At 46.4% G+C, this 13,986-nt stretch overlaps 1 protein-coding gene across 4 annotated transcripts in view; it reads right to left on the bottom strand.

Annotated features, from left to right (window-relative positions):
- The window catches only part of tsnare1 (T-SNARE Domain Containing 1), a 240,590-nt gene that overhangs the window by 84,539 nt on the left and 142,065 nt on the right, over positions 1 to 13,986 (bottom strand). For all 4 annotated transcript variants that reach the window (XR_010906407.1, XR_010906408.1, XM_067448267.1 and 1 more), the window contains exon 9: positions 6,990 to 7,062. Coding sequence is in view for 2 of the 4 variants with exons in the window: in XM_067448267.1 (XP_067304368.1) it covers positions 6,990 to 7,062 (73 nt within the window). In the remaining 2 variants the exon portion in view is untranslated. The remainder of the gene's footprint in view (positions 1 to 6,989; positions 7,063 to 13,986) is intronic.

Genomic DNA, 13,986 nt, shown 5'->3' with positions numbered 1-13,986 from the left:
GAAAACGTTCAATATCAATTCCACAGACATTACATCTGTTCCAAAACCTAGTGAGCTACCTCAAACTGTTTCTCTTCAACTGTAAACCATCTGCATAAGCAACCAAAATGAAAACTATGAATTAGTTTTATTTTAGTATAATTTATATAGTCTGTAGTCTTTGTTGATGACATTCCATTAAATTGGTCCATTTTCTGTTATTCATTGCACTTTTGTATAATTTTTGTAAAGGACCCGGTGAAAGAAAAAAAAATGGGGAGGGGGAGAATGGGCATGGCCACAGACCCTTATAGACTTCTATGTGCTCTCCCCTCCCCCCCGCACCTCTGGACTGAGGGAGATTTGATAATAGCGTGTAATTTTCAAACTCAAACCACTGCTCGGGCTGTGCACTGACATTGCTCAGGATTTACTGCTACTGATGCCCGTTAACCTAAAAACTTTGCCTAGATTTCTCTGTAAATTAAATTTAGAATATAACTTATGGATATATGCTAATAATAAACCCTGTAGTCTATGTCAGAAACTTGACGTGTTAGTCGGTGAAAATGCACATACACTGTAAAACAATATTTAAAAATAAGTTACCTGGTTACCTTAGAACGTTGAGTTCATTGAAATTAAAAATTTGAGTTAATGCAATAAACATTTTAGAGAATTTACAACCTTTACGGCTAAAGCATTTTAAAGCAAACCTTTAAGCATTATTGGGTAATTGTGTGTGTTTTATTTGTGATGACGCAGCGAAACCACATTGTGCTATTTTCATGGTTTATCAATTTTTTTTTATGTGGTTCAGATACACTAATATTTTGCGTTTCTAATTATTAAACCAATTTTCTTCTCAAAATTTTAAGGAAACCAGGTTACTTGCTTTTTTAAGCTAAACCAACAATATTTTTTTACAGTGTACTATATTGATCTTGAAATTGTTACCTCTTGTATTTTTTTACATTACATTTAATGTAATGCCTTGTTTTATGGGTTTCCTTTAGCCTGGCGGGGTCATACTCAATTCTAGTCAGAATATCTGAAACTGCTACATTGGGCTGTGATTATGGGGCGTGTTTCCACCGAACCAGGAAAGACATCAATTGGATAGACCAACAACCAATCAGAGCAACGAAACGACGCATTGTCAAATGTCAACAGACAGAGTGCAACTGCACTGTGTTGCCAAGTCCGCGTTTTTTTCCGCGGGTTGTTTTCTATGTCAGTGGGTTGAAGTGATCATTATTTGATATATATAGACCGACCCATGGGTGCGAATTTTAGCAGGCAACCTGCTAAACCTGCTAATGATTTCATTGGTCTGAACAGTTTCTGTTCGGGGATAATTACTCCTCTATGAATCGAGTCCAGACCGAACCACCCCGACCTAAAAATCTTGTGGGCGGGACTAAGTTCGGCTGGTATCCAGGATAGGTTTGAAGTTTCATTTGATTCATTTGAACACTTTATCTTGTGCAAGAACTTGAAAATCACTGTTTTTGTAAGCATAATGTGCCTAATGTGAACAAGCCTAACAAGCCGAACAAGCCTAATGTGTTTCCCTAGTCTCTTGTGTCATGTTGTCATTGGTTTATTTAGTCATGTGGTTTCTCAGTTCAGCTCTGTATCTCTGTATCCCAGAGGATAGTGGAAGTGACAGTGACAGCAGTGATGAGGAGTAGGCCTATGTGCCAGCAAAAGCATAATAAACAGACTTAAATGTAATGCATTCTTCTTCTTTTTCTTTCAGCTGTTCCCTTCAGGGGTTGCCACAGCAAATCATCTGCCTCCATCTAGTCCTATCCTCTGTATCATCTCTCAGACCGACTACCTTCATGTGCTCCTTCACTACATCCATAAACCTCCTCTTTGGTCTTCCTCTTGACCTCCAGCCTGGCAGCTCTAACCTCAGCATCCTTTTACCAATATATTCACTCTCCCTCCTCTGAACATGTCCAAACCATCTCAACCTGGCCTCTCTATCTTTGTCTCCAAAACATCTCACATGTGCTGTTCCTCTGAATGTAATGCATTCTGATACTCCTTATTAACAGATACAATGGCATCATCTTGTGGGATAGTCTCAGGATAAAATGTAAAACACCTAAAAATGTTTTCCAGATGTTACCCACAAATGCATCATCTTTTAAACAAAATTTGCATTGGGAAGAAAAACAAAAAAAGACAAAATATAATAAATTACACAAAACTCGTAATGAATGTAGCGTAATGAGAAGTCTCAAAGCCGAAGAAAACAAAAACTAGTCCACCTACATCCTCAAGTGTTCTTCTAAAGGGCAGAACGGCATTATTGGGTGGTTTATTGTATACCCTGCATCCCACTAGAAAATAGCTATTTCGCTAGTCATAACTTGTGATAACCTTCAGCATGTCTGACATAATTTCCCTGTGTAAATGTTAAGAGTCCATGCGAGGAAGAAGTTGGGGACGAGGAAAGTTTCAATATCCCCTTTCTCTCGTGAACTCCTTATTGTGTCACTCCATTTTCTATCTTTTTTTTCCCTTGAGATTCTGTTGTAATGTGACTTTGAGAGGGTTAAGTTAGAATGAAGACTGTGCAAAGCACATCCTTAACCTCTCCTGAAGGAGTCATAGTGTCTTTACTCATCTGGCCTGTTGAATGTACAGCACACACAGGATTAATTAAAACACCCGGAGGAAAGGACACTGTGCATGGGTACCAATTAGAACAGGAATGGGCATTTTCCAACAGAAAGGCCATGGCTAAGGGTCTCTGATCTTATGTAACCATTTCATAAGCAGCTCTATAAGATCTTTTATATTTGATTTTCTCAAACATGCCTTTCATAAACTGAAGTGAATTAAATACTAATGTGTGCTCACGCACAGCAATCTGTGATCAACAATACATAGGAAAGAACAGGAATGAGTAGACAACAGATTAGAAAAATCTTTTAAGGGATACTTTACCTAAAAAATATATTTATTTTTTGAAATACGTACTGTATCACTTTCTTTACTGTTATACTTCAGCACAGGAAAAGGCTAAATAAAGTGAAAAGTATTAAATAGGACTAAATTGCCCACTGTGTGTCACAATAACCTGATACAAATGCTCATGCATTACATCATCACTTGTGGGAGGGTTCACATATAGTTCACACCCCATGATTTGTGAAATATCAGACATCACTTTTTTTCCCCAATTACAGTAATGAAATAATAATGGATATGAGATTTCCTAAAGATTACATATAACCGTGTTATTGAATTAATAGTATTTTTACTTAAATTAAGTGTTAACTTTAAGTAAGTGTTAATTGATGGCAAAGATAATGTAAAAATATGAGAAAGCACAATTAAATATACAAATATACCAATACTAATTCCAATACTTAATAATAATTACAATTACTGAGCTGTTTTAGTGACCTGGGACGTCATTCACTACACTCCTCCTCTTTCATTTTTTAAAGTGAAACATCAACCTTCTTAGTATTCCTTAATCAATTCATTATAATAAGAAAAAAATAAAGAATGCAATTATAAAAGAATGCCTGTTTTCCTATAATTTGTGGGGTAAAAAAAAAATGTATAGGGTCACTAATGACCCGAGGTGTATCACAGTGTAAGTATTATTATTATTTTTTCTGCATTGTAAAATTTTAATTGAATAATGGCATGGTCCAAAAGGGTTGTACCTATTGTTTTAATGAGTCGTGTGTGTGTGTGTGTGTGTGTGTGTGTGTGTGTGTGTGTGTGTGTGTGTGTGTGTGTGTGTGTGTGTGTGTGTGTGTGTGTGTGTGTGTGTGTGTGTGTGTGTGTGTGTGTGTGTGTGTGTGTGTGTGTGTGTGTGTGTGTGTGTGTGTGTGTGTGTGTTTTGGGCATAAAGTGTAATACACCAATCTGAGTCTCATCTCCCATTTCCTTTAAAAGCCAGTTACGCTTGCACCATGACGGCATTACCAAACGGAAAGGCTGAACGCTTTTCCAGAGAGGAATCCTTTTATTCTTAATATTTTAAATGTTTGTGTGCTGCTGCTTGTCCCTGTGTGTGTGTGTGTAATAAGCAGAGTTTACACCCATTGTGCACCTGTTTATTGGGGCATATTACTACTGTGCCATTTAAATAACCCCAAAAATAATGCAGCATTGACTTTAAACCCGTTTTTTTGTTGGTCGTCGGCGCAGTCGTTTTCAGGTGCCTCAAAATAACGATGCGCCTGAACACGCCACGTTTTCAGACCAGCACGCCCATGGGCGAACAGATGGGCATGAATGCATTTGCTATTTAAACAATATGGCGCTGGATGGCTATTTAAACACCGCCTTAACTGGACTGCACTTGTGCACAGTCCGTAGCTCATTTATATAAAATAAAATACTGAAGTTAGATGGAAATGGGTCATACCTGAGCTATTGAAGTAAAACCCGCTTATTCAAGGATGCACATTTATTGTATGGATGGAACAAACATTTGTAAGTGTCTAAAATGCATACGCACAGTTGTGATGAATGATACATTAAGTTTAACTTAAAGGAACACTCCACCATTTTTTAGAAATAGGGCTAATTCAACTTTTTTCCTACATTTAGATATGTGGGCATTTTTTGTCTCAGTTCTTGCATTGTTTTAGTTTCGCCGCTAGCTTAGCTTAGCATAATGAATGGAATCCTATGTTGCCAGCTAGCATATCCCAATTAAATGTAATTTAAAAAAAATTACTAATTACTTCTTGTGGCCTGCACATTCAAAACAAGTGCCAATATGCAGATTAAGACTAGGTGATTTACTAGACAGATATTGACTTGGGACTATATTATGGGGAAGCACAGATGAAGCACTTCTACTTAGGCATTGAGATCGCTCAACTGACGGAGGATGTGAGGATGAGAGCCGTGATATCTCTGTGCCTAAGTAGAAGTGCTTCATCTGTGCTTCACCATAATATAGTCCCAAGTCAATATCTGCCTAGGAAATCGCCTAGCCTTAAACTCGCTATTTGCACTCGTTGTGAATGTGCAGGCCACAAGAAGTAATTAGGTGGGTTATTTATTTATTTTCTTTGGATCCCTTTTACTCGGGACATGCTAGCTGGCAACATAGGATTCTATTCATTATGCTAAGCTAAGCTAGCGGCGACCCTGCCAAACCAAAGAGTGTGCGGTTTATCTATCAATCAGAGGCGCATTAAAGATGTGTCCGATACTATAGCAACACCGGCATGTTTACTTCAAAATCAACATAATGAAAATGTTCCGTATTAAGAGAACAAGGAGGGCTTTTCTTTATATTCCATCAAGAAAAGTTAGTTTAGGATTAGCTGGAAAAGTGCATGATATTCTAGTCTCTCCATGGAAGCATTGCATATTTAGTAAGGTCGCACTTTAGAAAGCTTGCGTATCCATTAACACTATCATAATCACAATAGTTATGGTTGAAAAAACAATACTTTTAAAGCCTTTTTAAATTTTGGCTTATGTAAATTTCTATTCTATTCTATTCTATTCTATTCTATTCTATTCTATTCTATTCTATTCTATTCTATTCTATTCTATTCTATTCTATTCTATTCTGCTATTGTATATATAGGCTATTAAAGTAAAGTGTGTAATAATAATAATGATAATAATAAAACAATAAAGTAATAACATTAGTTAATGCATCAGTTAACATTAACTAACCATGAACAACATTCAGCATGTTCAGGATTAGTTCATCTTTGGTAACATTAGTTAATACAATACAGCTGTTCATGGTTTGTTCATGTTAGTTCACAGTGCATTAACTAATGCCACCAAGATTATATAAATTTTGCAATATTAATGCATTAAATGGTTAAATTAACATTAACAAAGATAAAAAAAAATGCTTTATAAGTGCAGTTCATTATTAGTTCATGTTAACTAATGAACCTTATTGTAAAGTATTACTGGGTTTTTTCGAAAAAAGAAAAAAGATTCACAGCCCTACTTGTCACCCCTGGCTTTGAATTGTGCCGGGTGTATGATAGGGGCCATAGTTACCACAGGCAGAAAAAAAGAACAGGGACCGTCATCAGCAAAACTTGAAAGGGCTCAGCAATTTTCAGCAGAGCAGGTACTGAAAGCATACAAATATTAGTTTCACAGGTCACAAGATAGTGGATCTAGTGAAGCTGTCAGCGTTTAAAATATAGATTTTGACGATGTCGAACGTTTTGAGAATATGCTAGAGATCGTGAATAGGAGCTGCATGTACTGGGAAATGAGCTCTAAATAGGAGAGTGATGATGGTATAAAACATCTGCTCAAACTGAACCCTTTCATGCTCCAAGAGCTAACTAAATATGTTTTATTTTATTCTTCTGTAATTGTTACTCTTATATCTGAAAAGTTTTATATATTGCGACAGGCAGAGATCCATCCGTGTTCGATACTGTTCCAGGTCGCCAAAGACCCAAATATGCAATAATGATTGCCGAAACATTTATGCATTTAAGGATTAAATGTCCCCAACTTTATTTAGTTTTAAATTGTACAAGCACAGTTGACTGCTGGCATGTTAAAATGCCAAATTAGGCTTAAACATTTCTAAACAAGTGAGCAAAAAACAAATTACCCATGCTCTCCACATAATTCCTAAATCATGCTTCCCCTGTCTTTCTCTGCCTGTTACCTCTATAAACTGAATCTTTGAAGATCTTCTCTGATCTTAGTCTCCTCTAGAGGCCTTGCACTGCAGAGACTAACTCTCTGTCTGTCATGTATTGAGCTAGTGAAGGTGATGTCTTGTTTTCTCCTCTGAAACCTCAGCTCAGCACAGCAGGGGATTATGGGATGGATATGGAGGTGAGAAGTGATTATCAATAAAAGGCCAGACAAACAAAGATGAGTCAATAGACTCTTAACTGGAAACAAAGAGTCACAGACACACACACACACACACACACACACACACACACACACACACACACACACACACACACACACACACACACACACACACACACACACACACACAAATAAGATCTCACCTATGGTGTCTCCTTGTTCATGCACCATGCTGGCCAAGTCCTTCATAATCTGATTAACGTCCAGCATGTCTCTCTGCAAAAGCAAAACAAAGGTTGCAGCTCAGAGGTGAATCAAGCAAACATCAGAGCGCTCTGTAGATGTCTTTTATGCAATATCATGGTTCATGTGTTAGTTTGTAATAAATTAAACAACACACGCAACAGAGCGATGAAAAGGAAAGAGGACTTAATGAACATCAATTACACATTATCACACACAGTAGCTGATGCTTATAAGTGGGTGTAGATCAGATAGATCCCTTTAGTTTGAAAATGTAACATAGTTACATTACATGTAAAAATTTAAAACAGAAAATAAAAACAGAAAAATAAACTAAAGTAAATTCCCATGACTCCCAAACAAAACAAAATAAAATAAAAAATGCTTTTAGGTTTGGCTACGTTATATATAAACTATAAAACTAAACGTCTCGGTTACGTATGTAACCCTCGTTCCCTGAAGGAGGGAACGGAGACGTACGTCAGAACTGAACCGACGAATGGGATCTTACTTTAGAGACCAATCCTACTTCGAGCATCTAACAACGAGCCAATGAAATTTGGCATGCGATCACGCATTCCACGCTCCGCCCCGCAGCGCGGGTATAAATAGGAAGTGGAATGGTAGATCAGCGCTTTTTCTGCTGAGGAGCCGAAAGGTGACCGGACTCCCAGCGGAAGCACAGCATCTGGCGACGGGACGTACGTCTCCGTTCCCTCCTTCAGGGAACGAGGGTTACATACGTAACCGAGACGTTCCCTTTCAGTCGGTCACGTTCGACGTACGTCAGAACTGAACCGACGAATGGGATCCCTATGGAAAACGCCAGGATGCTGGCCCTTCCAGCGTCCTGCTTGAGCGCACTGCACCGTCTAGTATGGTACGGAAGTCAGGGCTCCAAGCAGGGAGTACAGTCACTGCTGTTTCTGCAAGACCCACTCAGAATGACTATTGGATAACGCTGGGAAGCGTGCCTACCTCGTATTTGAGAGAGAGGGTACGCTGCGGGGCCACGTCCTTCAGGGAAGGAGAGGTGGCAGAATACACATAAGGACTAACCTGGCAGGGTAGTGCAACATATGGCAGTCTCTGGGGTGGTTCCAGCCTGATTGAAGGGGGGAAAGAACACGCCCAGAGACGACAGAGCGGGCTCTGTCGAGGGAAAGACACGGGGCTAGCCCGAAGGGTAGCTGATACCGTGGAAGAATACACATATGGGGTTGCCGTGAGGGAACCGCTACATATGGAACCCAGCCTACAGCCACGTTTCACAAGCATACGGGTGCAGGCCTGGCGTCAGACGGTCCGCAACGTCTGACACCGGAGGGGTGACGGAGGAGCTCGACAGGGTTAGCCGGTTTCCCGGGGAACACAACTGGAGACAATAGACGCACGTATCCGGCCCAGAGGGCGGGAGTGCCGTTTCGCAAGCCGACACTTAGAACGGGGACTTAGCGCTCCTGGCCACTGGGGGCGAGGATGCGGGAAGATACCGGCTCTACACGTAAGCTATAGAATCTAGCAAACGTGTTAGGTGTCGCCCAGCCCGCAGCTCTACATATGTCTGTCAGCGAGGCGCCTTGAGCCAGCGCCCAGGAAGAAGCAACACTCCGAGTGGAGTGAGCTCTTACACCGAACGGGCAAGGCACGTCTTGGGACTGGTAGGCCAAGACTATAGCATCCACTATCCAGTGGGCTAACCTCTGCTTGGAGACAGCCTTTCCCTTCTGCTGGCCTCCGTAACAGACGAAGAGTTGCTCTGAGGTCCGAAGGCTTTGGGTCCGGTCAACGTAAGCGCGAAGAGCGCGGACCGGACACAGCAAAGCCAGGGCTGGGTCTGCCTCCTCCGAAGGCAGCGCTTGCAGGTTCACCACCTGATCCCGGAAGGGAGTGGTAGGAACCTTGGGCACATATCCGGGCCGGGGTCTCAGGACAACGTGAGAGTTACCTGGCCCGAACTCTAGGCACGATTCGTTGACCGAAAGTGCATGCAGGTCCCCTACCCTCTTGATCGAGGCCAATGCCGTCAGGAGCACTGTCTTCATTGACAAGATTTTCAGCTCACAAGACGCCAAAGGCTCGAAGGGAGGGCTCTGAAGTGCTCGGAGCACTAGAGCTAAGTCCCAAGAGGGTATCGAGGATGGACGAGGAGGATTTAGTCTCCTCGCACCTCTGAGGAACCTGACGATTAGGTCGTGCTTCCCCACGGACTTACCTTCTACTACATCATGGTACGCTGCTATTGCTGCAGAATATACCTTGAGGGTGGAGGGAGACAGCCTTCTCTCCAACCCATCTTGCAGGAAGGAAAGCACGACACTGATCGAACACCTTCGGGGGTCTTCCCGGCGGGAAGCGCACCACTCAACGAACAGGTTCCACTTCAGCGCATAGAGGCGCCTCGTAGAGGGGGCTCTAGCTGAAGCGATGGTGTCTACGACCTCTTTTGGTAGTCCATCTAGAACCTCCGCGTCCCGTCCAGGGACCAGACATGAAGATTCCAGAGGTCTGGACGCGGGTGCCATAGTGTGCCCCGTCCCTGAGAAAGAAGGTCCTTCCTCAGGGGAATCGGCCAAGGAGGGGCTGTCGCGAGGAGTGTGAGTTCTGGGAACCAGGTCCGGTTGGGCCAATACGGCGCAACTAACAAGACCTGCTCCTCGTCCTCCCTGACCTTGCACAGAGTCTGTGCAAGAAGGCTCACTGGGGGAAACGCATACTTGCGTAGGTCCCGGGGCCAGCTGTGCGCCAGTGCATCTGTGCCGAGGGTACCCCCGGTCAGGGAATAGTACCACTGGCAATGGGTCGAGTCCGGAGAGGCAAACAGGTCGACCTGTGCGGCTCCGAACTGGTCCCATATCAGCTGGACCGCCTGGGGGTGGAGTCGCCACTCTCCCGGAGGTGTCGGCTGACGAGAGAGCTCGTCGGCTGTCTGGTTCAGCACACCAGGGACATGAATGGCCCGAAGCGACCTCAGCTGCTTCTGACTCCACAGGAGGAGGTGGCGGGCGAGTTGGAGCAAACAACGGGAGCGTAGACCACCCTGACGGTTGATGTACGCAACGGCCGTGGTGCTGTCCGTACGGACCAGTACATGCTTGCCACGCAGCGGCCCCTTGAGGCGGCGGAGTGCCAGATGTACTGCCAGTAACTCGAGGCAATTGATATGCCAATGCAATTGCGGCCCCGTCCACAGACCAGCAACTGCATGCCCGTTGTACGTGGCCCCCCAGCCTGTGGTGGAGGCATCCGTGAATAGCACAGCATGCCTGGACACTTGTTCTAGGGGCACCCCGGCCCGGAGAAACGAAGTGCTGGACCACGGGCTGAAGGTTTGGCGGCAGTAAGGAGTCACTGGGACCCGGTACTGACCGCTCTGCCACGCCCACCTCGGGACTCGGCCTTCGAGCCAGCGTTGAAGCGGTCTCATATGAAGCCATCCGAGCGGCGTGACCGCGGCTGCAGATGCCATATGCCCCAGGAGCCTCTGAAAGAATTCAGTGGGACCGCTGTCCTGCTCTTGAACATATTCAAGCAGTTCAACACCGACTGGACTCGCTCCTCGGTGAGGCGCGCCGTCCGGTTGACCGAGTCCAGCTCCATACCGAGATAAGAGATCCTCTGTGTAGGACAGAGTTTGCTCTTCTCTCGGTTGACCCGAAGGCCCAACTGGCTAAGGTGACTGAGCACCAAGTCCCTGTGTTCGCACAACTGGTCCTTCGACTGGGCTAGGATCAGCCAACCGTCGAGGTAGTTGAGAATCCGAACGCCGCGTTCTCTGAGCGGAACAATGGCTGCCTCCGCGACCTTCGTAAAGACGCGGGGCGACAGGGACAGCCCGAAGGGCAGGACCTTGTACTGATATGCTTTCCCCTCGAACGCCAAACGTAGGAACGGTCTGTGTTGAGGGAGAAAGACACACGGAAGTACGCATCCTTCAGGTCGATCGCTGCAAACCAATCCTGGGGACGGATGCATTGGAAATGCGTTTCTGCGTCAACATCCTGAACGGGAGCTTGTGCAGGGCCCGATTCAGAACTCGCAGGTCCAGGATTGGTCGTAACCCACCCCCTTCTTGGGCACAATGAAGTAGGGGCTATAGAACCCCGTCTTCATATCGGCTGGAGGAACCGGCTCGATCGCGTCCTTCGCCAGTAGGACCTCGATCTCTGACCTCAAGACCTGAGCATCGCTGCTTCGCACGGAGGTGAAGAGGATGCCCCTGTACTTGGGCGGCCGGCGCGCGAACTGAATCGCGTAGCCGAGTCTGATGGTACGGATGAGCCAGCGAGACGGCCCGGGGAGACCTAGCCAGGCCCCCAGAGACCGTGCAAGCGGGACCAACCGCACCACAGACATGCCCGGGGTGGGGCAGCGAAGCGGAGTACTCTGGCCCGACTCGGGAGGCCCGGAGGCGGCCCGAAGTGTTGCCTGAGCACTCCTGGTTTGGACAGAGAGTGGGTGAGAAGGCCCGGAGGCGTCCTCGGAGCCCACTCTGCTGCCCACTGCCCGGAGGCAGGGAAGTGAAGCACTCAGCCCCGACCCGGGAGGCCCGTGGGCGGCCCGGAGTGTTGACTGAGTGCTCACGAGAGAGGAAGTGTGTGGGTGAGAAGGCCCGGGGGCGTCCTCGAGGCCCACACAACTGCCCCCTGGCGACGGGAGGGTAGGAAAGGAGTGACAAGGCCCGTGGGCGTCGCACACTGCCAACCTGACCCTCTTGGGGCCCAGAGAGAGAGGAAACTGCTCTTAAAATGTGGGTACCGCTGGACTCCGGAGAGCCAGTGGCAGAACCGAAACCAGTCAGGGCCCCCCGGTCCTCCTCCGGGGGGGTGGGGGAGGGATGCGAACATCGTCTCCCCCGAGCAGCTCCTGTTCTCCCTAGCCGGCCCGTCTCAGGGCCGCGTCCCCTTGCGCTTGCCTGCCGGTTAGCGGGCCCTGGACGGGTTGGGCGTCCCTCGCGTCCGGCACCCTGCTCCTCCAGTGGAGGCTGCTGCTCGGCTCTAGCAGGGTGGAGGCGGACGCAGGAGGGGATGCCCTCGGCGACGAGCCGGCAGAGGCGCTGCGACCGACGACCGAGCAGCTGGTCGTCGGCACCCTGGTGCAACGCCTCCGTCTGCTCTTGGGCCACCAAGAACTGCTGGGCAAAGTTCTCGATGGTGCCGCCGAGGAGGCCAGCCCGACAGACAGGCTTTTCTTGCGCATATCTGTCAGGTTAGCCCCCTATTCCTGGACCACTAGTGTGGACATCGCCTGACCCAGGGAGCGTGCAGTGATTTTCGTCGCCCATAGGGCGAGGTCCAACACCGCACGCAGTTCCTGCACAACCCCTGGGCTGGGACTACCCTCGTGCGTGCAGGGCAGAGGGCAGTGAGAGAGGGAAAACAATGATACTTTTTTTTTTTTTTTTTTTTTTTTGTCTCATTTTTGGCCCTTTTGACCCTCCATATTTCCCTCTCTCCGATGCAGCAATTGACATCTGTCCTCTGCCAGAGCCAAAAATGAAACGCTAGCCCTTTTTCTCTTTAGGACCAGCGATTCCACCTTCAACTACCAGCAGGCATGCGAGACAGTGAACGTGGCCGTCAGAACGGCACACAGCGCACTGAGCGCTCAAGCCTCTATGAAGAAGGCAAGGCGAACAATGCCCTGACGTGGTCGTGTTCTCATGAGAGAATCCGTACCACCCACGAACAGAGTCTCAGCATGCTTTTGATGCGATAGAGGAGTGGGGGCCCGAGGGGATTTACCCGGCGGGGAATCCCCACTGTAATCCTCAGGCCACCAGCGCTTATCAGCCAAAGTAGCCCTTTTCCAGTAACACTAGAAATGAACTAGATCGGGGGATAGGCGAAGGGACTCGACCCCATCTGAGGTTTCATAGTCTCGACCGCGCATCTAGAGCGCCGACTGACGCGCGCCGGTTGTCGTGACAACCACCGCTGTCAGCCGGCCGCTCGACGGCACACGGCGCGCTGAACACTCGAGCCCTTTATGAGAAGGGGGAGACGAACAACGCGCCGACGTGACCATGTTCTTTTACCAGAACATGAATCACCCACGATAGCAATCTCACATGCGCTCGTGGCCGTCAAGAGGACAGGAAACAGTTGCATACCAGGAATACACGGTTTGAATGACATCTTGAAAAAGACGCAGGGTCAAACCGTGTTGCTCTTTTGTGAATGGAAAGCTGCTCTTTTAGTGTGCTGAAGCACTCAGGGAGATGACCGCGGCTCCACACAGTTCGTTCTGCAAGCCTGTGTGAGCTCTCAGTGATGTGTATTTGTGTGTGTGTAACGCCCAGCGAACCAACAGTTTGTATAGGAAACGCTCAGCGAACCAACAGTTTGTATGGGAAACGCTCAGCGAACCAACAAGCTCCTTTAGATCGCTTGATCACTGATCAGACGGTCTCTCACTGACGCGCCGTATCACCCGCACTGGCAGACTCTCTCACTCAACACTCTTTGACTCATAGTCAGACACTCTTCGTAGGAAACAGTAAGCACTGCTCGGCTCCGAAGTAGAAAGCGCTGATCTACCATTCCACTTCCTATTTATACCCGCGCTGCGGGGCGGAGCGTGGAATGCGTGATCGCATGCCAAATTTCATTGGCTCGTTGTTAGATGCTCGAAGTAGGATTGGTCTCTAAAGTAAGATCCCATTCGTCGGTTCAGTTCTGACGTACGTCGAACGTGACCGACTGAAAGGGAACAGGTTTTAAATGATACTAGATAGCACATTAACTTGGGTAGCCATATACTTCAGTAATAAACAATAAAGTGTACCTGGTAAATAAACTGAAACTAGACAACTCTAAAAAACTAAAACTAAACTAAAACTTGAGTGAAAGTAATGAAAACTAAATTAAACTGATAATACAAAAAACCCTTACCTGTAAAGGTCTGTTCACACCAGGGACGATAACTATAATGATAACAAGGACATTTTAGCTGTAC

This window comes from Pseudorasbora parva, chromosome 7, assembly GCF_024679245.1.
Source record: "Pseudorasbora parva isolate DD20220531a chromosome 7, ASM2467924v1, whole genome shotgun sequence".
Taxonomy (NCBI): domain Eukaryota; kingdom Metazoa; phylum Chordata; class Actinopteri; order Cypriniformes; family Gobionidae; genus Pseudorasbora; species Pseudorasbora parva.
Note: the sequence above shows the minus strand (reverse complement) of the source record. Positions and strands in the feature narration are given on the sequence as shown.